Below are 22,700 nucleotides of genomic sequence, written 5' to 3' on the forward strand. Positions count from 1 at the left end.
TGACTGTATGACACATATCCCGAACGTGCGCCTCATCAGCCAAACCAGCAAAGATATCAGCCACTCACGAGTGAGACTAACATAAATTTAAACCGATTTGGTACGGCCCCATCGATTTAGAAAAATGGCTGCCCATGGGTGTCGCCAAGATGGCTGCCGAATGGCAAGACTTGCCTAAGGGGATTTTGATTGGACTCGTTATGGACCGTATAAAAACAAATGATAGAAAATTGATATGGCAGCCTTTTCAGAATCTGGCACCTACATTACCCACAATGCAACTTAGCCTCTGAGTGACATCACTGGAGGCAATTTATAAGATTACATGCAGATTCCTCTGAAACCACTTGAGGCTTTACGCTACTTTTTTCACATATGCAGTAGCACTCCCCAAGACCTGTAAACACACTTCAATGTGTAAAATTGCCAGTTACCCTTTAAGCCAATTTAATTTATTTACACCAAATCAGGGTTTTAAACCACACTTAGGCTAGTTCTGCTAATATGATTAAAGTTTAGTTAGTGTCAGTGCAGATGCAGAATAAATATCCATGCTGCAGATCACAGAAACAACAGTGTACATTACAGTTAACAGAGACCTTGATGGATGTTGTGTGAGTGGAGGGGGGGTGCTATGTACTGGCATGTGACGATGGAGGAGGAGGAGGAGGAGGAGGGGGGAGTGAAGCAAAGCAAAGCAAAGCACAGCACAGCTAGGAACAACAAGGAGAGAGTCGGGGAGGGATTATCAGTTAACTATGCTTATCTGCATGTGATATGGTAGCGACGAACAAAAGTGTCCAAACCGCTTTTCTTTTCTCCCTGGCTGAGCTGTTTGTCAGCTCGCTTGCTAACTACATGAAGGCCTGTACCAGTCTAAGTTTATGTTAGCAGTCTGACGTTAGCTCCCGCTGCTAGCTAACTCCTGCTGGTGACTTCAAACGACTTGTCAACAGCCGATCGATCGTGTACGGGACTCGGTACTCTCTTCGACACTTGCTTATTTTATCCTCTCGGCAATTTCTCGCAGGGTAAACATCTTCCCAACCAGCAGCACTATCGGGAGAGGTAAGCTAACTTGGCAAGTCGGCTAACGTTATTTTAAGGCACACACGGGAATGTGGGTCAGCCACGCTAACGGCTAGTAGTAGTACTCAGTTAACATTCAAGGTTAGTAGCTAACTAGCTAAGTTAGCTAGCACTCTTCGACGGCCGAAGACAGGCTAATGTTTCCCCACTTTTACGTTGAATATTGTTTTCACTCTACGTTAAAAGACAGCAGTGTTTATAACCGAGCTTTCCTTTCATCTCTTGTATTTTTTTACCCAGTTACAGTCCTGTCAGTGACTCATACAATTCACAGGGATATTAGCAGATATTTCCGAGAACCAGTGTGACAGGTTGGCTTTAACGACAAGTCCTAACAGTTCTACTTCATCTCTGGTGTTTTCTCCCCCCATGAAACGATTTGGAAACTAAGCTCAGACTTTTTCCAGCTTGTGGACCATCATGTAATGGCAGAAAACATTAATACATCTTCATTAAGCAGACGCTGTGTTGTATGTTTGTCAGGGCACAGTTAGCTACATACATGGACGGATTAATCCACTAGGGGGCCGCGGGGCAAATATGTAACCCCCACCCTGAACAGCCCTCTCCTCTACCGCCCCCACCAGCGATCAACACTGCTCAGTGTGTACATAGTGCATGCACCCTGTCCCCTTAAAAGCACCCACCAAGTACACTGTGCACCCTACCATGGATCTGAGGCAAACAATAATACAGATGTCTCCCAGCTCCAGTAGAGACAAAGTTTACTTTTTCAGATAGAGGAGAACAGGCTGAAATGTTTAGGACAGATTAATGCCAGAGCAGAAACTGTGGCTGGCTAAGGAATGATGAGTTGTTGACCCCATGTGTTGATAAAAACAGGGCTTTTGTTTGTTTTTAATTTAGACTTTAGGGACATAAACACATACTCTGATTAGAACATAGTTAGCAGGGGTGAGCTATGAAAACATGTTTATAACAGAGATGCCATACTGTTTATATTGTGGTAGCTGCCGCCTTAACACCTCTGGGTGTACCCAACCACTGTGGGCATGTTGTTAATCAATGAATGGGGCCGCTTTATGGCTATATTAGATTTTTATGTAATTGTTGCATCAGTGTAATGAAGCTTGTCTTAATCTGTTGGTTGTGCAGTTTGCTGCATTTGGCATAAACCGATGTGCCTGAACAGTTATTTTAATCGTGATCCTGAGGGGGAGATACGGTATGTTGCAGTTGCTTCATCAGAATAGAAATATCACAATATAGATGTAAATAAGATATAAATAGTGAAAGACAATAAGACATAAGAGCAAGAATAAAATATGTAAAGTACTAAAATATAGAATTAAATGTAAAAAATAAATATGTGACAACTTTCTATACATATGGAAATGGAAATAACACTAGAAATAGAGCTGTATAGATACGTTGCTGGTACTACACTGTAACTATAGTGTAGATCATATTGAGTTTTATTGCAATACATCATAATTGACAAAGGTTAACAGTATAAATACATGCTACAAACAACAGCAGAATATTGCAGAGATAAAAATTTAAACAAACTGGATGAGTTGAAATATTGCAAGAACGTCCTGTTGTGAGTATTGCACAGTTGGATAATTGTCGTATTACGAGATTGACATCAGGTTATACAATGACATACACCATGATAGAGGATTTAATGCACATCACCCTTTTAGTAAGATGTTGTAAGATCGTCTTCAGGGCTCTCAGTGGCTGGGGCCCCTGCTTGTCTGTTCCACTTGCCTTGTGAGTAATCCAGGCATGCCTACACAGCATGCGTATATCATGTCATAAGCCTATTACTATCAAGGACATTCTCTGGCTGGTCAAACACAACCGGTAGTAATGGACTGACTTGGGGAAAGGACACCTTAATAAATACTCTGTCAAAGATTAGTACATGCTCTCGTTTCAATTACAAGTGACTATATAAAGAAGACCTAAAGTTAAATACCCACACTGTATATGCATTTTTACCAGTGTGCTTGCATAAAAAGGGACTTTTAGGGGAGCATTTTGGCTCTGCAGCGTGTTATGATAAGCTTTACACTCAGTTTGGCTGGGTCACTGGACTTGTGGGACTGTTAACCACTCACATGCTGGATCTAATAGCAAAGTAGAGGATTTGTGGACTTCTGAGGCCAGTTAATAGTGATCTGCTGGCCATTCTTGCACTGTATGTAATCCACATTGCTGGTTAAATATTACTTATTTAAACAAAGTATTTAATTTTTCAATAGTGGGGCTATGATGGCAACGTGACAGGAGGGGAGCCGCTGAGTCAGCTTCAACAGGAACCATGGAATGGTTTCAGGAAACTGCTACAGAGCAGCACGACAGGGTGAACGGCTACTGCAAGCCCAAATCACCCCGGGACACAGCCGATGTCAGGTGGACCCCACCGGAAGGAGAGTCTGGAGGATCAGACAGCTGCGGGGGGACAAGTGTGTCAGAGCTGACGGACGTGCAAGAGTTAAAGGCGAGGGAAACTGAGGATGAGGAGGACAAGGAGGAGAAGGAGGTGGTTCCTGCCTCTAAAGGCCTGAAAGGGGACCAAGCCAAAAAAGAGAAGGAGAGTCCGGAGGAGAATAATAAGCAGAACAGCAGTGCAGCAACCAGCTACACAGGTAAGATTTTTTTTTCCAAATCTCGTGACTCGCTTGATAATTGATGAGCCTTAATATTCATGCTTTTTTTTTTTTGCAGACCTGTCCCACACCTCCTCACCCTCGCTTTCAGAACAGCTGCGTCTTGGCCGAGAAGATACCACAGGGGCTGGGATCAGCGTGGAGTGTAAGGTCTGCGGGGACAAGGCCTCTGGCTTCCACTATGGTGTGCATGCCTGTGAGGGGTGCAAGGTAATGAATACAGTGTGTCTTTCACAGCAGAATAGCTATATAAAATTACAAATTTGCTGTCCAATATGAGTCACTGAACCGGTTGCATTGTTTCACACTCAGGGCTTTTTCCGGCGAACCGTGCGGATGAAACTGGAATATGATCGCTGTGAGCGATCCTGCAAGATTCAGAAGAAGAATCGTAACAAGTGCCAATATTGTCGCTTCCAGAAGTGCCTGTCTTTGGGAATGTCCCATGATGGTGAGAGGAAAAGTTACTGATTAGGATTTAGCTGAGAAGAATTTTATTAAATCTAATGTGAGTAACAAACTGCTCATATTTTTCAATTCCCTTCTAAACTTTTGAAACCTCTGTATTTAATGTTTTTTTATTTACAAAAGTGTGTATTTTGCTAACTTAGAACCTATTCCAAATACAAAATCAAGAATCAGAACCAAACGAAGGGGTTTACTCCTGAAATGTCCACTCAAAATAAGACCAGCATGTGTGTGTGTTTTCTTAGCGATCCGATATGGACGCATGCCTGAGGCGGAGAGGAAGAAACTTGTGGCAGGTCTGCTTGCAGAGGAGCTGAATGTCGGCAAACCAGGTGGCTCAGACCTGAAGACCTTGGCCAAACAAGTCAACACAGCCTACCTGAAGAACCTCAGTATGACCAAGAAGAGGGCCCGCAGCATCCTGATGGGCAAAACCAGCAGCACCTCGGTATGGTCCACTTTTAGAATGGCTTAAAATTTTGTCTTGTTCAGTTAAAACATAGTTTATTATTTAATATCATTAGAAAATATGTTAGACTACCGCAAAGTACCTGTTCCTCAATGCCTTACGATGCAAAAATGTCATTATAGAAATATTTTATATCTGTGTCTTTGAAATTATAGATGGTAATTCATGTGAAATTTATATTTCTCCTCCATTTAGCCGTTTGTGATCTACGATGTGGACACACTCTGGAAGGCAGAAAGTGGTTTAGTATGGAGCCAGTTAGTCCCAGGTGCACCCCTGACCAAGGAGATTGGGGTCCATGTTTTCTATCGCTGCCAATGCACCACGGTTGAGACCGTGCGAGAGCTCACCGAGTTCGCCAAGTGCATTCCAGGGTTTGTCGACCTCTTCCTCAATGACCAGGTGAGTCACTGTCTACTCGGTGTGCTGCACAGTGAGATGATATGTGTTTTGCTTTTTTAGATTATTGTACACTTGTCTGTGTGCTTTCTGCAGGTGACTTTGCTGAAGTATGGCGTACACGAGGCTATTTTTGCCATGCTGCCCTCTCTCATGAACAAAGATGGTCTGTTGGTCGCCAATGGTAAAGGCTTTGTGACCAGGGAGTTCCTGCGCAGCTTAAGAAAGCCCTTCAGTGAAATCATGGAGCCCAAGTTTGAGTTTGCAGTCAAGTTCAATGCTCTGGAGCTGGATGACAGCGACTTGGCCCTGTTTGTTGCTGCCATCATTCTCTGTGGAGGTGAGACTGAAGGGTTTTCTAGAGAAGTATAAAGAATGTCATATTTGTTTCTTTTTGTTATTTTCAGGGTATCTGTAGGTCTTGAGAAGTCTTTGTTGTATCAGGCAGAATGCCGTTTTTGTAGTGAGAGGTGTCTTTTTCCGGTCGTTTTCTCTAGGCAGTATTTTGTTCTGCGCTTCCCGCATTTGAGATGCACAGAGCATCTCGCTTTTTGGCAGAAGCCCTCTGAACACCTCAAGATGACAAAACTTCAACTTTGAGAAAAGCACCTGACACCATTATCAAGCGGTCCCTCACTCATCCTTAAAGAAGTTTAATATTAGGCTTTGAACTGACTTTAAACTAATTAAGGCGAAGCTCCTTCACCAGCTGGTGGTACTTTCTGTGATATTTTTCACAGATCTTCGTTTCCCTGTGTCTAGCATAATATTTGGGAAAAACCTTGCACCCTCAATTGTTACCAGAGCTCTTTTATGTAGATGTTGTGCATTCACAGTGTGGCTAACTACCTGCTAACTACTACTAGCTAACTAAAATCACAGTTGTGCTAAGGACAGGCGATTTGGTGGTTGCATAGAAACATTTAAGAAAATGTCTCCACTTGGCTTTTCTTTAAAATTGTATGCTTCAGCACAAAAAGGTAGTGCCTTGTCTGATCGAGCCCTAAAAAAGCATTGAATTCAGTTTCTCCAAAAATAAATGATTGTTAAACACTGCTGGTAAATACTGACATAATAAATAATTATAGGCCATATCATCCCTACTGGTTTTCCATCAGACTTTTATACTCTGGTACATATGATTGTGTTAAACTGTAGCCTGACTTACTGGATGAAGAACGTTGGTATAAAGCCTGTCATTAGGCACCTATTACCCTATTACCTATTATTGTGGGGATTTAGCCGTTTTATTTTGCAGGGGCACCATCGCTGCATTCTTGTGTAAAGACATGCAAACAAGCCAGAGCATTTTTTTCTCCTATACCAGAATGAGAATTGGTGCAGCCAGACCTTTCTCCAGCGCTGACATACACCTGTGGAAATAGGTCTGACAATGCAAGGCCATTTCTAATCGGCATTAAAAAGTTGAACTTGGTGAACCCTGCAGAATCTCAAATCATGACTCATCATAAGGTGTTATTGCTTGCTTCCTTGTTCTCTCAGATCGTCCTGGGCTAATGAACGTGAAGCAGGTGGAGCAGAGTCAGGACAGCATCCTCCAGGCACTGGACCTCCACCTACAAGCAAACCACTCTGACTCAGTCTACCTCTTCCCCAAGCTGCTGCAGAAGATGGCCGACCTCCGTCAACTGGTTACCGAGAACGTTCACCTAGTCCAAAAGATCAAAAAGACTGAGTCGGAGACCTCGCTCCACCCTCTACTACAGGAGATCTACAAAGACATGTATTAGTTTCCTCCAGCACAGACTGCTTTTAGCAATACTGTTACAGACTCAATTTACATTTATAATAATACACTGCATTCAGTACAAGCACTGTTCCACGTACGGGCATGGATTTTTAACATGTGCAGATGAGGCAGAGTCACGTGGTAGGGCTAACACAATCAGCAAAGTCTTCTCAATGTCAGCATTACCCTCAGCACAGTAATGTGTGTGTGCGTGGTGTGAGAGTGTGTGAGAGAGAGATGAGCATCTGGAATCATTTGCTGCAAGTCCTAGTTTCCCACAACGGTAACTTAACAGAGAGAATGATATGTTTTCTCACCAAGGCTGCTCTTATTACATTCTAATAGCAAAACTGACCCCAGAGCAGCGTCAAGAGGGAGCGCTTCTCCTCACGTGTGAAGGGAAAGCATTTCACGTTCTTACACCAGTGGCATAGCTGAAGTAGAAAAAAAGCCGCCGTTTGTACTGTGCAAGAGTTTCTTATGATGCCAATGTCTTTGGTAGAGTGATTGTTTTCAGACTTTTTGGTAGAGCTGAAGATGCACAAATCGGTTTTTGTTTACATCATTATCATCATCATCGTCGTCATCATCATCATCATCATCATCATCATCATCAATGATCACTACTTTGCCATTTGGTTTCAAGAACACAAACTGGGCTGGCTCCAGCAGTGTAGAGCTCTCTCAAAGCAGCTTGTCTGTGCAATACCGTTTCCATTTGTCAATAAATGTGGAGATCCAAGTTCTATAGGTTTTGTCTTAAAGCCATCTACCCGAGTGGTAACTAATGGACTATGATGCACAGATTATGTTTCTGAAGCTGACACTAAACACATGACCCATTGAAGTACAAGGGACCGCATGTTTTTTGTTTTCTTTTTCTTTATTCTGACATGCAAATTATCGCAAACTTGCCATTTTAAAGGTTTTTCTTAGTTTATTCTTTGTAATTCTGTTACTAATTATTTGTAATTGTTGATCATATTTGTAAGGGCAAAACATGAATTATCATCTTGTTTTATGTATTAAGTATATCTGTTCTTTTTCCTATTACATGCCTGCCTATTTAGGTTGTACCAAATATATCATCAAGCATACCAACATACTGTTCCTTGATGAGGAATTTGGATTTTACGCCTTAGCAGGATTTACATGAAACCAGCATACTGTTCCACAATGTCATTGGGAAAATTGATGATTAGAAGTTAACATCCAGCATCTGGTATCATATTTCTGTATTGACCCGAGATATAACCAAGGTCCGAGATTTCTACCCTTTTTGTGTACTGTCTGATTTGTCTTATAAGGAAAGGCACCAGTGTAAAAGCCTTACAATACTGTAGCCAGGATTCATAAGTTACCAACTACTTTCCCCCTCATATTCTGTAGGATCTCTTTTTTTCACTGTACTTCTTCTGAATGGACTTCGGTTTGTGGTGCACACAGTCCACCTTCAGAAGTCTCCTCTTGTGCTCTTATTCTGTCTTGATCCCTATCTACCTCTAATGTATCATCTGTGACATTATTCCACTGTCTCATCCAGTCGCTGACATTATTTTTGCCTTAATTTCCTGCTATTGGTACAAATTTGATAGTATTGGATGATGTGCGGTGTGCCAACATAGCAAGAGGGTGTGGATGGATAAAACAAGAAAGTACACCAAAAAAAGATGATGTAAGCTACCTCTATGCCTGTGTAAGTGATGGATTGACATATTTGTTCACAAACAACATGTTAAGACTTGAAATAATTTCATCCTTATAGTCCCATGTAACCTATCTGCAGATCTAGTTTAGTTACATCTCACTTATAAACTTTATTAGAAATATTAACACTGATTTTTCTCAATTTTTTATCATTCAGCAGATCATATGTCTCATACTCGTATGCAGTTTATTAACCTTTTCACTTCTGCTCAAAAGTTTGGTGTCACCCAAAAAATGTCATGTTTTCCATGAAAACTCATAAATTTATCAAAATAGTTGGCAACTGGATATTGACAAGGTTAGAAATGATTTTACTTGAAATAATAATATTGTCCTTCAGACTTTGCTTTTGTCAAAGAATCCACCATTTGCAGTAATTAAAGCCTTGCAGACTTTTGGCAATCTAGCAATCAGTTTGTCGAGGTAATCTGGAGAGATTTCACTGATTTCACTGCACTCTTTGTGAAGGAACTCCCACAGGTCAGGTTGGCTTTATGGGCATTTTTTATGTACAATACTGTCAGGCTGCTCCCACAACAGGTCAATATGGTTGAGATATGGTGACTGCACTGGCCGCTTCGTTATAGACAATACCAGCTGACTGCTTCTTCCATAAATAGTTCTTGCAAAGTTTGAAGGTTTGCTTTGGGTCATTATCCTGTTGTAGGTTGAAGTTGGCTCCAATCAAGCACTGTCCACAGGGTAGGGCATGGTGTTGCAAAAGGCAGTGATAGCCTTCCCTATTCAAGAGCCCTTTAACCCTTAACTCCTCAAGCATCCTGAAGTCGCCATCAACTGTTGACTGGTATTTTGTGGGTACAATTTAATGAAGCAGCCAGTATATACGATACAATACAATATACACTTATTTCAAAATTAATTGGGGATATTGGGATATGGGTGCGCATATGCATGTGTATGGATATGCAATAAAAGTCAAATTAAATGTGTTGCATTATTTCTGGGGATCAAGAATATTCACAAAATAAAAATTCAGATGTCACAGAATAAACAATCAAGTGAAACACTAAAATATCCCAATATCCCTAACTAAGTTTGAGTAGTGTACTTGTTCTATTGCTCAGTTGTGCACTGGGACCTACCACTTCTCTTTCTTTTCTGATCAGAGGCAGTTTGGGCTGCTCTTTGTAGGTAGTAGTACACACACTGTTTATGAAATCTGAAGTATCTTGGCAATTTCTCACATGAAATAACCTTCATTTCTCAGAACAAGAGAGTTCTTTTATTCCTGACGAGACTATAATCAACCCACAAATGCCGATGCGCCTGAGAAAGGCCAGTTATATTTCTCTTCAATTTATAATAGATATCGCCACTAATTTTCCACATTGAAGTATTACTGTATATGTGATAAAGTATAGAGCTTTTTGTGACTCCAGAGGAAGCTGTGTGTAAGCTCATGAATTGCCTGCAGTGATGTCACTCAGTATCAAAGTTGCATTGTGGGTAATATAGGTTTTTATCATGGAAGAAGAGTGCATGGAATAAAAATATCTCTTGTTCTGCTGTATTGATCTTGATCAGTTGTTTTTAAACTGTCTGTAAAGAGTTCAACAGTTTACAGGATTGCTTGTCAAAACCTGCTGCCTACATTACCCATGATGCAACTTAGCCACTGACATCACTGGAGGCGATATATCAAATTGCATAGACTTTCCTCTGAAGCCACAAAAGGCATATTTTCAAGTATGAAGTTGTACTTCCAAAGACCTATAAACTTTAATATGCCAAATTGGTGGAGTTAACCTTTAAACATAATTGCACAGGGGTTTTCTAATGATCCAAGTCTTTTAACACAACAAATTTCGATTAGCTAACAAAATAAAAATCAGACATTTCCAGCAAATAATTACATTTAGCACATTAATAATGTATAGACTATATTTTTGATCAATTTGATGTTAATGTTATTTTAAATAATGTGACTTTCTTTAAAAACTCCCCCACACTTTTGACCAGTGGTGCACCATATTAAACTCTGGGAAGGTTCAGACTAGTGGGATGGTAAATGAGAAATTGGGAAACGTTACGTACGTACGTCAACGTCACGTTTCTATTGGCTCGTGGCGAAGTTAATTGGCGACAGGAACCGGCTGTCATCTATTTAGATAGTGAGATGGAGGGTGCTCGGCGGCGTACTCAAAACACACGGAGGATGGACTCGGCTCATGGTGGAAGTATCTGTAGGTAAGCGGTAGTGTGGTGCTTGTTAAGCCTCCAAAACGGACAAAATGTCGGAAAATAGAGGCGTTGGTGCTGAAGAACGTTTTTAAGTTATACGTTAGAGTCTGTGCCACGAATGTGTTGCGTTCAAGTACGACGTTATAGCGAAAAAGAAAACGTTTTTGTTGATTAAAAATGTCTTCGTTTTAAACTATTTAAGACGAAGTTGATTTTTGTTGTTGTTGTTGTGGATGTTTGACTTTTCTGAAAAGTTTTAGCGTGAAGAACCATATGAATAAATGGGTGGATGTGCATTAAGAAAGGACTGAGCGTTTAAATGCATCAAGTTAGCCAAAACTGTTGTTTAGCGTTAAATTAGTTAACGGCAACTATAGGCCTTTTGCCCTCTGTCACATTTAATGTGAATCTCTACGTTAATTAAAAAAAAAAATCTCGACATGGCTAACAAACTTAGCTAGCTAAGTCCTTGACGGGTGATCACTTGTTGCAGGAGCTGGAGGACCTGGTTTGAGACAGCATGTAGACACAACCGATGAGCTGTTGAAGGACCTATGACTGTGTGGGAACACTAAATTTGAACTATTTCTGTATATTGTTGCCAGGTTTTTCATGTCGTTTTTAGTAACGTACAGTGCCTCTTACTATTACCACTGACCCTAGATTTTGACATACAATTAAAGCTTGACCCTTGACTTGGACTTAAGTGCTGAGAGACTTGACTGACTTGGACTTTAAAGCAAAAGTTTCAGGCTTTTATCTGGTTAAAAACCAGGAAGAAGAACATATAGATTCACTTTAATCATAATTACCCTGTCCAACATAATTGCGATTCATCAAATGTTCATCAAAATATCCTTAAACTTTAAAATAAAAACTAAATTGCACTAAAACATGCTAGAATCATTTTAACCTTACATGTTTTTTTCACAGATGGGACACATTTAAGTGAAAAACAACCAACCAAAGAATGTTAAATAGGTAATCATAAATGATAAAGGATAAATAATGGTGGTAACCTAATTTCCCGTCATTCTGAAGTTTTAAAATCTGTAGTATTGGCAGGCATCCGATTTGACTTGTTTTTACAGGGAAAGCCTTGACTTCAGTCATGGTGACAGAATTACACAGTTCAAAAGAAGTCAGGAAAACAATACAGGAACGTATGCCAGCTTTTCCCGGTCATTCATGCGAAGATATTCACGATTATCTTGATTTATGATTATCCCGATTTATTAGAAATTCACCACGATCAACGCAAGTCTTTTTTATTGTGGTCTTTGATATCTTTTATCATCTCATCCCCTATGAATATTATGCACACACACTGAAAAGGCCAGGCAGTGGTGAAGTTAAGTAAAAACACCTTAACACAGCTTTTTAAATGTGCAGTTACCATTCAGAGACATGCTTGGCATTATGGCTTATGAAGACTTGTGACTTGACTCAAGAGTTGCTCCAAAAGATAGCCCTGGTCAAACAACATGGTAGGAAAATGACTGCTTTCCCCTTTTTCTTTACAGGCGTTTCATAAATGGCTCGTGCAGATTGGGTCCGAGGTGTAATTATCGCCATGAATGGACAACTATACCCTCAGCCCAAATATGTAGGTACTTTCAGAAAGGTGGATGTTGGTACGGTGAACGCTGCAGGTAAGCCAGTTTTCTTTTCGTGTGTAACTTAATGAAGGGGATGACAAAACGCACAATTTCCTTTTAGCTCGTTCTTTATTTTCCACCACCAGGTATCTCCATGTCCTTCAACCTGAAGCCGGTGCAGCTGTTGCGGGTAGAAGAAGTTCAGTACCTACTGTCTCCTCCTCCAGTGTGGAGTATGCCCTGCCTGACCGAAGAAGAGGGTCGGAGCCTGCTCTTCTGCAGGCTGAGGTGATGTCTAGGAGATCAGAGTTTGTGGTTAATGTCTCACATCATCAACACAACGTTGGGCATCGTGCAGCGGATATTGCTGAGGAACAACCACAAGGTATCAGATTCTTTAATCAGTGAAACTGACTTTGGTCAGCATTTCTCCGTACTTTACTCACTTTGTCTTTGCAGACACCGACTCTCATCTCACTGCTTCTTGGGAATCGGCCCAGAGCTCAGAAGTGGCCCAGTCTCGTAATGGAAGAAATGAGCAGGTTTGATTTAAATTAAAGTGGGATTTTTTTATGCAGGGCATTTTAAGGCATTTAGACACAGTTGAACCCAGGGGGTTTATACTGATTGCACTTTTTCTGTGTCCAGGAAACTTCCTCTAATGAGGTGACAGAAGATGGTGGTGGTGCTGCTGCCGCCACCTCTAATACCCAGGGGAAGGTAGATGACATGGAGGCCTTCCTCCAGAGTAAAACTGTGACCTGTGGTATCTGCATGGACAAGGTTTATGAAAAGCCGGATCCACGACAGCGGGTTTTTGGAATCTTGCCAAACTGCAATCACTCCTTCTGTTTAGACTGCATCATGACCTGGAGGAAAACAAAAGACCTCGGGCTGGACGCTGTAAAGTAGGTTTCAGTTATATCGGAATATTTACCTGCATCTGACAACGCACCATAAAAGATTTGACCTGAAATCACTGTCTAATGATTATCATTCAGGAGCTGCCCGCAGTGCAGAGTGAGGTCCGCCTTTTATGTGCCTAACAAATACTGGGTTGAAGGACAAGCCAAGGAGAGTGTAATTGCTGCCTTCAAGGAAAAATTCAGGTATGGTTTGATTAAGTTCTCGTAGTGGCTCTTAACACTACGGTATGACCTTATTATGTAGTATATACTGAAATAATTTTTGTCCTTCCTGGGCACAGTTTAAAAATGGCTACAAAGTGAAGTATACCCTTGTTTTGTACTCACGTGGTATGTACTGTACATGGATTGTAGTCATATATGCTTCTTTATGCTGGACTAGCCACTCCAAACTAACTTCTCAGCTCTCGCCCAGCCATTTCATGAATGTTCACTGATATCATAGTACAGATAAGAGTACCGCTTTGAATGTTTTTATATTGATTATTTTTGTTTGCGCCGCAGTCCGTTAGACACCGAAAATGAACACAGAAATGAACACATGCAACTGAATTTCCCCTCCTGTTCTGTCTCATCCATATGATTGTAGTAAGAAAAGTTGCAGTTATTATGCACGATACAGATGCTGCCCCTTCAAATCTGAGTGCCTTTATCGGCATGACAAATGTGAACGTCACAGGACATTTCCGGTAAATATCGTCCTAGTATGATAAGTTCTCACCACCATTGACATGCATGAGAATGTGTTTTACTCTTCATATTTCATCTCCTGCTCAGCAGTTTCAAACAGAAGATATAGACGACTATGATGGCGTTGATCTGGTTAGTCTATTTATAGCGATGACACTTCTCGGTGATGACGATGACGACGACGATGATGACGACGATGACGATGAAGACTTTGACTTTCGTTTGTTTCTATCTGGGGACTATGGTTTCTGAGCTTTTCATTTTTTGTCAGTGCCTGAAACCACTGAATGGGGTCGTAATTGTAAAATTGTCCCCTGAAGAACACATTGTGTTTTGACCTGTCTGTCCTCCTTGGATTTCTATTGAAGCATCATCTTGAGTAGCCATGAACAGGGGTATCAACCATGCACCATGGAGAGCTAAGTGTGCCCAGATTTTTAGTCAGACTGTCGCAGACAATTTTACTGGCCCGTACTCCTTCAACCAGAGGAACTAACCTGTGAAAGCACCTGCTACAGTCTCTGTTTGGAGAATGTGTATACTCTGCTCTTCAACAGCAACATGGTTTGTTGCCCCTGCTCTAGATGTAAGCATCCCTGTCTGGGACAAATCTTGTTCTGAAATCATTTTGGGGTTAATCTGTGGCCTTCTAGTTAGGATTTATGTTGCCGTCCTGTTGCCATAGGACTTCAAACACGTTGCAGATTGTTAATTTTCAATTCTGACTTCTGTCCTTGCAGTTTGCACCATTTTGCCAATTTTAAAGTGTTGTGTGAGTGTTAGTTTTAATTATCTATAGATAAAAAAAAAAAGTATTCTGCACCCCCATCTTGCTTGTGTCTACTGCTGACTATACCTGCCTTAAAATCATAGGCATGGCACCGTTCTCGTTTTGGCAAGAACATGAAATGTTAAGATTTTATTTCTTTTAAACAAGTTGTACTTGAACACAAAAAAATAAAACATTGCTTCACACTTTGCCTCATCAAAAAGGTGTTGTGCTCTTTATTGACACTTTTGCAGTTGGCCAGAGTATATGAGAGGCTGGAACAGCTGAGCAGAGGGCTTTATCTTTGTCTCTATAATAACTTGGCGTTCACCACTAGGTGGCTGCATAGAGCACACGTGGTCAAATTAAACTCGAGAAGAAGAAATGTCAACAAAACTGGCGGGTGAGTGTAAACTAGTTGTAGGTCCATGGTAAACCTCCAGCTGATTCATGGACGCTGGGATGTCTCTGAGTCGGTTCGACGGACGGTCGAAGCTGCTGGTCCGGTCGCTTCTGTGCGGAGTCTCCGGTGCCCACAGAGCTCTGGGCGTCTTCCACAGGCAGCAGCGGGCCAACCCTGGGGGGTCGTTGTCTAACTTCATAGACTCACTGTGCAGGGACGAGGTCACCTGTCCAGATACTGAAGCCCAGCCAGTAATGGTGTAAGTAAAAGTACACTGCACTAGGCTTTCGTGTAATGCATGTAAAATTAATTTGGAGCTAACTTGGTGCAAGCAGAGACGTTTGTTCTACAGGTAAACGTTACCATAGCGACAGTAACGCTAGCACACCGTTTCAACGGTTTCTTTTTAAAGGCAAGTTCACCACTTACTGTCATGTCACGTGTCATCATTATTAAATAAAATGGTGATGACTTTGTGCCATCGTTTAATGACAGTAAGCAGTGTTGACTTTATTAAAAATAAAGTGTAATATAAGAGTGAACCTTTAGTCCCCAATCTTTTTGGTTTAGGAACCCTTGCAAAATACAGTGTATAGTTGGGGCCAATGAATCAATTGCTTACAAATAAGCCGGTGTTTCACAAAAAATAAAGATTAGAGGAGGTGTGCACCATACTCCACAAAACGATAATCTTAAGCTAAGGCCCATTAAAGTGCTAAAAATTAAGTTGACATCTGCATCAGATATCTGTGCCTATGCCTCACACCTGTTTTTTCCTCACCTATTCTAGTAAACCCCTGGTGTGCCTTTTTCCACCATTATTCAAACAAAACCTGCTGTCCTTCATACATCTGGTCTATCCAGTTCTTCCTCGGACGGCTGTCCTCCATCTGCTCAAATGCCTCAGCCAGGACCCTCATCCAAGCCCCTGGGTCTCTGCTCTGGTTAGACAGCTGCAAAGAAACCTGGGTGCCCAAAGTGAGGAACCTGTGCACACTCCACTGTGCAGCCAGAGACTGAAGGAGCTGTCACAGCGTTTAGTTGGTGTTGATGAGACTGGAGGATGGGCAAAGTTCTTCAGCGGTCAAGGAGTAGAATCTGGATCTCAGAGTGGTTCATCAGAGCCGGGGACACAAAGGAAAAGGAAGAGCAGCTTTGTCACTCAGGACTTAGATGGCGAGGAAACACGACAGCAGAGTAAACGGATAAAGATGGATATCTATGGTAGTGAGTGTCTCGATGCTGAAGAGCAGAGTGCGAAAGACGAGATATCAGGAAGTTTAGAAAGCGATGCTCCTGCAGAGACGCCTGCTGAAGAATTGCAACCATCATCAGACAGTCCCTGTGATGTCCTGCCTGAACATATAAAGGTAGAAAGGAGCTTTATCTGTCCTGTTGGTGCCCAAACGTATCATCCATTTTCACAATTCAACCAATTTGGTTTCTTTCCATTAAAGAGCAGAATTTTCAAATGAGGATTGGATAGCAAATTTCAAAAGTGATCAAATCAAGTGCACTACTCTGGCCATTATATTTATAAAACATATATTAAATTTGGTCTATTTTTGTGTTTATTTAGGCCTCTGTTCTTCAAATAAAAGAATTACTGGAAAGCCAGACAGAGGTAAGAAGACACGTTTTCTTTCTTCTAGCACAGACTAAGAGTGACATTTGGCATTACTATAATGATTATTATTATTTGTTTGCAGTGGGACCAGAGCGCCATGGATGTGTTCAAAGTGCTGAACGAGTGTGATCCCGGCCAAGTATGTACTAAAAATTTTATAGCTTAATTTTTACCCCCGTACTTATACTTCTCTATGAGTTTACTATGAAGTTTAACTGTATTTATCCACCCCAGTAATCTATAAGTAGAAACAAAATATTAGATACATGATACATTGTGTCACTATCTCATCAAATGTTTAACATAAGTGTCACTCAATAATCACTTTAATATGAGAGATAAAGTGGACAAACAGACACACTACTATAGTGTAGTAGAGCTTTCTGTGTCTGAAAAAATGAAGCCTGTGTGCAGTGCTTTAAACCTGCATTCTTTGTAATGATCATCACGGGGCAACTCGACTGGTTTCAAAAATAAGTTTTGTATGTAAGCTTATAAAAAGAAGAGCCTACTTCTCACTTGATGTTTGACCTCAGTTAACAACTTCCTAATTATTTTATGGTCTCACTTTTTAGTTTAAAGTCTCCTTCAACACAGTATGGTGTTCATTTAGAAAATTATGGTCCCATTTAGAGTAAAATAGACTCAGATAAGCAGTGTATGCTTTAGGGCGTGGCTACCTTACAACTGACAAGTTGCTACCATGGCATGTCCTCGGGTTCTCAGTTAAATTCAAGCAGGATCCTCCCCAGCTCCCCCCTTTCATCCAAATATGACCACGTCTTGCCCCAAAAAACAAGATGGCGACGACCATAATGCCAAAGTTGAGGCTTCAAAACGGTCGTCCACAAACCACTAGGTAACGTCACAGTAGGCTGAGAAAAGGCCTTTTGATCAATCAGAAAGCTTCTGCACCACTCCTGTAATACATTTGTTAGCTGATTGTCTCTTAAAGGACTAATCCCACTCTTCTCATCTCTTACTCTCATGTTTAGGTGGAGGTGTTATGCAGCATGCTGTGTTTGCCTGAATTACTGGAGCAACATCTGCCTAAACTGTGCAGCAGTATTTTGGCTCCCTCCTCTGACCTCAGCTACAGCACAGCAACAACATTCATCCGGAGTCTTCTGCTAAAGAAGGTACATCACTCAACATGCAAATTGTGCAACATGTGTCACTGTGTTTGATGCTGACAGGATACCATTTTACTCTACCTCCAGGTGCTGTCCCTGTCGGAGCCGGCCTCCAGATGTCTGGTCACTGCAGTGACATCGCTATGTGGACGCTGGCCCAGACCCATGTGCCACGCTCTAATCGGACCAGTTCTAGAGGACAAGAACATAGGTGAGAAAAGGCTTGTAATCATTTATTAAAGGAACAACTCAACACAAAATGTCAAGATTTAAATATATCAGCTGTAGAGATATCTGCCTTCTCTTGAATTTAATGGAACAAGATGGCACTTGGCTTGTGGTACTCAAAGTATCAAAAGAATAAGTCATGAAAAAGGGTTACAAAAATGTTTGTGTATGCTAATCGTAATCGGCCAAAATCATAATCGGCAGGTCAGACTTTAAAAATTGGAACTTCAAATCAGCCAAGAAAATAGCAATCGGTGCATCTCTAGTATTCAGATTTTGGGTTGAACTGTCCCTTTAACATTGCCTGTATCAGGGGAGGTCAATTAGTTAGTTACAGAGCAGCATTCCTGGAGCTGGCATGGATTCAGTGTCCTTGTTCAAGTCCATGTAAACATGTTCAGATGCTATGATGTTTTGAAAGCTGAGCCATGACCTCGTTTCACCCCTCTAACCTGAATTGATTCTGTATTTTGAACTTTGTTTTGTTTTCAGGGAATCCACAAGCTGAGCTGCTGAACAGACTGATAGAGGGTTGCCTGGATTCACATTACAGACTGCTGGTGCTTCAGTAAGATAATTCAAATTATGTTTATGTATCAAAGAAGCACAAAATAATAATAAACTCATATGGTTATTAGTTGTCTGTTGATGCAATCTTTTACCTTTTTCTCTTCAGAATGACATTCAGAATAGAGTGGAGTGAGGCTGTGCTCTCTATTATTCACAGCTTGCTGGACTCCAAGGTAATCTAAATGTTTATTCGTGGGAAAAATGTTGTAAGACCACTTAGTCATAATATTCACTGTTATTGAGTTGACTGTTGTTTCTTTCTTTTTTTCTCAGCCTGACTTGAGTGACGAACTCTTCACACAGTTCATTGAACAGCTCGTCAGCCAGGGTCCTCAATTCACAAAGTCTGTGAAGTTTGCAAAAATGATGCTCACAGTCCTCACCAAATATGGCAGTTATGTAAGTTCTTAAATTTGTTTTATGCACAATGGCTGAACAGTGGATGAAATAGTAAGAGTATGTAATCTTTCTACAAATGTTTTTTGTGTTTTTCCAGGTGACTGCTGCACACAAACACTCCCTGCACAGTTGCCTGATGTTAAACGAGACCTTCCTGAAAAAGCCTGTCCAAGCTGCTTTGAAAAGAATCACACACTCATGAAGTTTCACCTCACCTAATGCACCTTAATAAAGCTGTTTAAATAAGCTCTTGTGTACTTCTTGGCAATGTTTTGACTTGAAAATAAAGCACAGAAAAATATCACAGTTCCCCATCAGTTCTTAAATGTTGACTTTTGCATTCCTGACTGTTTACTTGAAGATTTGTTGTTGCAGTTCAAGCTCATTCTGCTGTCATATTCATCATGTACTGTATGTGTGTATGTGCATAGATCTGCCCAAGTTCAATGTGTAGGGTCTTTAAATTAATAAAATATTTAACATTAAAAACACTGTTGGAATATAATTAAATATATTTACTCGATAACTGTACCTAAATACAATTTTGAGGCACTTCACCTGAATATCTCTATTTAGTGTTCCTTAAACTTCTACTTTCACAACATTTCAGAGGGATACATTGCAATTCTTACTCCACTGCAGTTATTTGAGAGCTACAGTGACTGATTAACCTGCAGATTCAGCTCGTTCTGCTTGTAAAATATGATGTACAATGTTGCAGATCTCATTGCCCAACTGTATATATAGTAAGCAAAGATAAAACTGGGCCATCTTTATACATATATTGTACATAATTCAACAGTGACAGGGGCGTGAGTACATTTATTATATTGAGTACATGTTTCTCATAATATCCATGTGACACTAATTTCCAAGAGAGTATTATTATATTGCCGTATTGCTTGTTTTATTTTTTTCCCTTTCTTTCTAAATATTAACTTTCAATATTAACTAAATTAGCTAAAATATTAGCTTAATATTAAGCTTTTGTATATAGACAACTGTCTTGTTATACGCTGTAGTTTAAATAAAAGGACTTTTCTGTTTTGTTTTTTTACTTTGGAGCCTTTGCATTGAGCCATTACAGTGAATAATACCATAGTCGAGCACAGCGCACATACATGGTCATTGAATACTCCGAGCAAATTTTTTTTTTTAAAGTGACATAGAAACATTAAATCAGCTACACCGTTGAATGATATTATACAAAGAAATTCATAATTTAGTATTTTACATTTTAAAAAAAGACGAATCCTTTGCGCCTTTAGATGACGTCATCACACGGCCGCCTTTATTTTGCGTAATTTCCTGCGTCACTTCCTTTTCCAGCGTAGCAAGAAGAGAGGGACAAGCCGCTAAAATGAGGTTAGCCAATTTAACAACTATATGTCGAAGAAATAAACTTTTGCCACATTTATAGCGGGTTGTATCGCTCGTCGAAGCTTGTATTGTTGTTACCTTGTACGCTAGTTGTGCTGTTTAGTGCAGTTTATCTGAAATACGTGAAGTTAAACGTTACGTATGGGACCGGTTCATCTGCCGGCGGAGGACACCACGTTAAGATTTCGATGTAATCCATCGTCATCCACGGATTTAAAGCATGTTTTAGAAAACAATCCGTCATCGGATGATTAAATTAATCCCATAGACTATATTAAATTGAATCTTTCACACAATTGTACCATATTTGGCTGTGAAGGTGTCCTAGCTGCCATAGCTCATTGGAAGGAGTTGGGCTCAATGGGGGCATTTCACGTATTGCATTTACTTTAACATGTTTGATGATTTTGTGTTACAGTAAGGTCTCCAGAGATACGTTGTACGAAGCCGTGAAGGAGGTCCTGCAGGGCTCTCTGGCCAAGTCAAGGAAGTAAGTTCATGATGAGAAACTGTTGAACCCATGACATTCTGGCCTATCAGTAAGAAACAGGAATGGAGACTCATAATTTAATGCTACATCTGTTTACAGGTTCACTGAGACGGTGGAGCTGCAGATCAGCTTGAAAAACTATGATCCCCAGAAGGACAAGCGTTTCTCCGGCACTGTCAGGTTCGGCCTTTTACTGTTTCACCCAACCTTTTCCCTGTTTGCTGCCAGCCCTGTCTGAATATTAAAACAGCCTGGAATATGGCAAATAGTTGCTGAAATCGCTTTAAATTATAAAGCAAAGAAAGACAGGCCAGGAGCAGGCATGGAGAAGTACTTTGGGGAGTCTGACTGAGCTAACCCAGCCTTGGCTGGTGGAGGTGAAGCAGACGGACCCTTACCCTGGGTCTTAAAATATGAGGGAAGGCTTTGAGTGGTTGAGCTGGTAGGTTCATGTCCTCAAGCCGACCAATTTATATTACCAAAGAGGTCAGCTGGACACCGGCCACTGTGGCGGTATGGGTAAGAATCCTTCTATTCCAGTTAAATCAGGAAGGTGTTATTTGGGGTTGGCAGAGTATGAGTTTCAATGTCTGACCATAATTTTTGTTTTAGAATACAAAGTCAACTATACTTTGTGTTTAAATAGTATATTTTTCCATTCCCAATTTAATTATTTTGTCTGATTGCATTAGAAGTGCACAGTTCAGCTGTCATTGCAATAACAATGATGTAGATAACTCAGCCAGGCATCAACACTGGATATTAATGATAATGGTTTCAACCATACCCTGCCTCACTACCAACCAATGCCTCTGGTTTTGACGTGGGATCATGAGCAGTGTCTCTAATTGTATTGTTAATACGCAGGCTGAAGACTCTCCCCAGGCCAAAGTTCTCTGTGTGCGTCCTGGGAGACCAGCAGCACTGTGACGAGGCCAAAGCCGCCGAGCTGCCACACATGGACATCGAGGCTCTCAAGAAGCTCAACAAGAACAAGAAGCTGGTCAAGAAGCTCGGTACGAAGTTGACTTCATGTCTCATTAAAACCCTTGGTTTGTAATCATTGAAATTCTGACATGCTTACTAAACTTTTTTTTTTTCTGCTGTCGCCTTTTTAGCCAAGAAGTATGACGCCTTCCTGGCCTCGGAGTCTCTGATCAAGCAGATCCCTCGTATCCTGGGCCCTGGGCTGAATAAGGCCGGCAAGTTCCCCTCCCTGCTCACCCACAACGAGAACATGAACACCAAGGTGGATGAGGTCAAATCGACCATCAAATTCCAGATGAAGAAGGTATGCTTAGTACTGACATCTGAAATGAAATGTATTTGTCCAGTTTTGATTGTCCTGCTGATAACACGGAGTGAATGTTGAATAAATCAATGGGTTACTAAACAATGTATTTATCTCTGTCGTAGGTGCTCTGTCTGGCTGTAGCTGTCGGACACGTGAAGATGACAGAAGATGAACTTGTGTACAACATCCACCTGGCTACTAACTTCCTGGTGTCTCTTCTGAAGAAGAACTGGCAGAACGTGCGCGCTCTCTACATCAAGAGTACGATGGGAAAACCCCAGCGCCTCTACTAAATGACAGCTTTTCTATTAATAAAAACGTGGAGTTGCTCCAAAGTTGACTGTTTTCAGTGGTTTTCTTTGTGGACATGAAACTTGTGTTTTAATGGTCATGAATGTTTCTGTATTTTCAACTGTGACCTAACCACTGCTTGACGCTGTACTGTCATTTACTTATCTTGGTTCATAGTT

At 40.9% G+C, this 22,700-nt stretch overlaps 4 protein-coding genes across 5 annotated transcripts; all 4 read left to right on the top strand.

Moving 5' to 3' along the window:
* The first annotated feature begins 693 nt into the window (after window positions 1–693).
* ppardb (peroxisome proliferator-activated receptor delta b) lies at window positions 694–8,923 on the top strand. Its single transcript, XM_084367869.1, has 8 exons — window positions 694–1,068; window positions 3,321–3,707; window positions 3,787–3,938; window positions 4,041–4,179; window positions 4,442–4,644; window positions 4,861–5,067; window positions 5,161–5,404; window positions 6,568–8,923. The coding sequence occupies exons 2-8, from the start codon at window positions 3,380–3,382 to the stop codon at window positions 6,813–6,815; spliced, it is 1,521 nt and encodes a 506-aa protein (XP_084223995.1). The 5' UTR covers window positions 694–1,068; window positions 3,321–3,379; the 3' UTR covers window positions 6,816–8,923.
* A 1,672-nt stretch (window positions 8,924–10,595) lies between these two features.
* Window positions 10,596–14,929, top strand: mkrn4 (makorin, ring finger protein, 4). 2 transcript variants are annotated; one of them, XM_084365588.1, is made up of 8 exons: window positions 10,596–10,729; window positions 12,247–12,375; window positions 12,468–12,706; window positions 12,781–12,863; window positions 12,970–13,229; window positions 13,323–13,430; window positions 13,837–13,936; window positions 14,025–14,929. In XM_084365588.1, the coding sequence occupies exons 1-8, from the start codon at window positions 10,659–10,661 to the stop codon at window positions 14,187–14,189; spliced, it is 1,155 nt and encodes a 384-aa protein (XP_084221714.1). In that variant the 5' UTR covers window positions 10,596–10,658; the 3' UTR covers window positions 14,190–14,929. The 2 variants fall into 2 exon arrangements, with proteins under 2 accessions (XP_084221714.1, XP_084221715.1); XM_084365589.1 differs by having other exon boundaries at window positions 14,028–14,929.
* An 87-nt stretch (window positions 14,930–15,016) lies between these two features.
* On the top strand, window positions 15,017–19,312 carry fance (FA complementation group E). The gene is made up of 10 exons (XM_084365587.1): window positions 15,017–15,368; window positions 15,900–16,479; window positions 16,689–16,733; window positions 16,819–16,875; window positions 17,732–17,875; window positions 17,957–18,080; window positions 18,590–18,665; window positions 18,774–18,840; window positions 18,941–19,066; window positions 19,164–19,312. The coding sequence occupies exons 1-10, from the start codon at window positions 15,157–15,159 to the stop codon at window positions 19,266–19,268; spliced, it is 1,536 nt and encodes a 511-aa protein (XP_084221713.1). The 5' UTR covers window positions 15,017–15,156; the 3' UTR covers window positions 19,269–19,312.
* Window positions 19,313–20,347: 1,035 nt separating this feature from the next.
* rpl10a (ribosomal protein L10a) lies at window positions 20,348–22,575 on the top strand. Its single transcript, XM_084366427.1, has 6 exons — window positions 20,348–20,431; window positions 20,865–20,936; window positions 21,036–21,116; window positions 21,804–21,952; window positions 22,055–22,227; window positions 22,353–22,575. Exons 1-6 carry the CDS (start codon window positions 20,427–20,429, stop codon window positions 22,521–22,523), a joined length of 651 nt encoding a protein of 216 aa, XP_084222553.1. The 5' UTR covers window positions 20,348–20,426; the 3' UTR covers window positions 22,524–22,575.
* Window positions 22,576–22,700: the final 125 nt, after the last annotated feature.

The sequence above is a fragment of the Pagrus pagrus genome (assembly GCF_965226575.1).
Source record: "Pagrus pagrus genome assembly, chromosome: 11".
Classification (NCBI taxonomy): Eukaryota; Metazoa; Chordata; class Actinopteri; order Spariformes; family Sparidae; genus Pagrus; species Pagrus pagrus.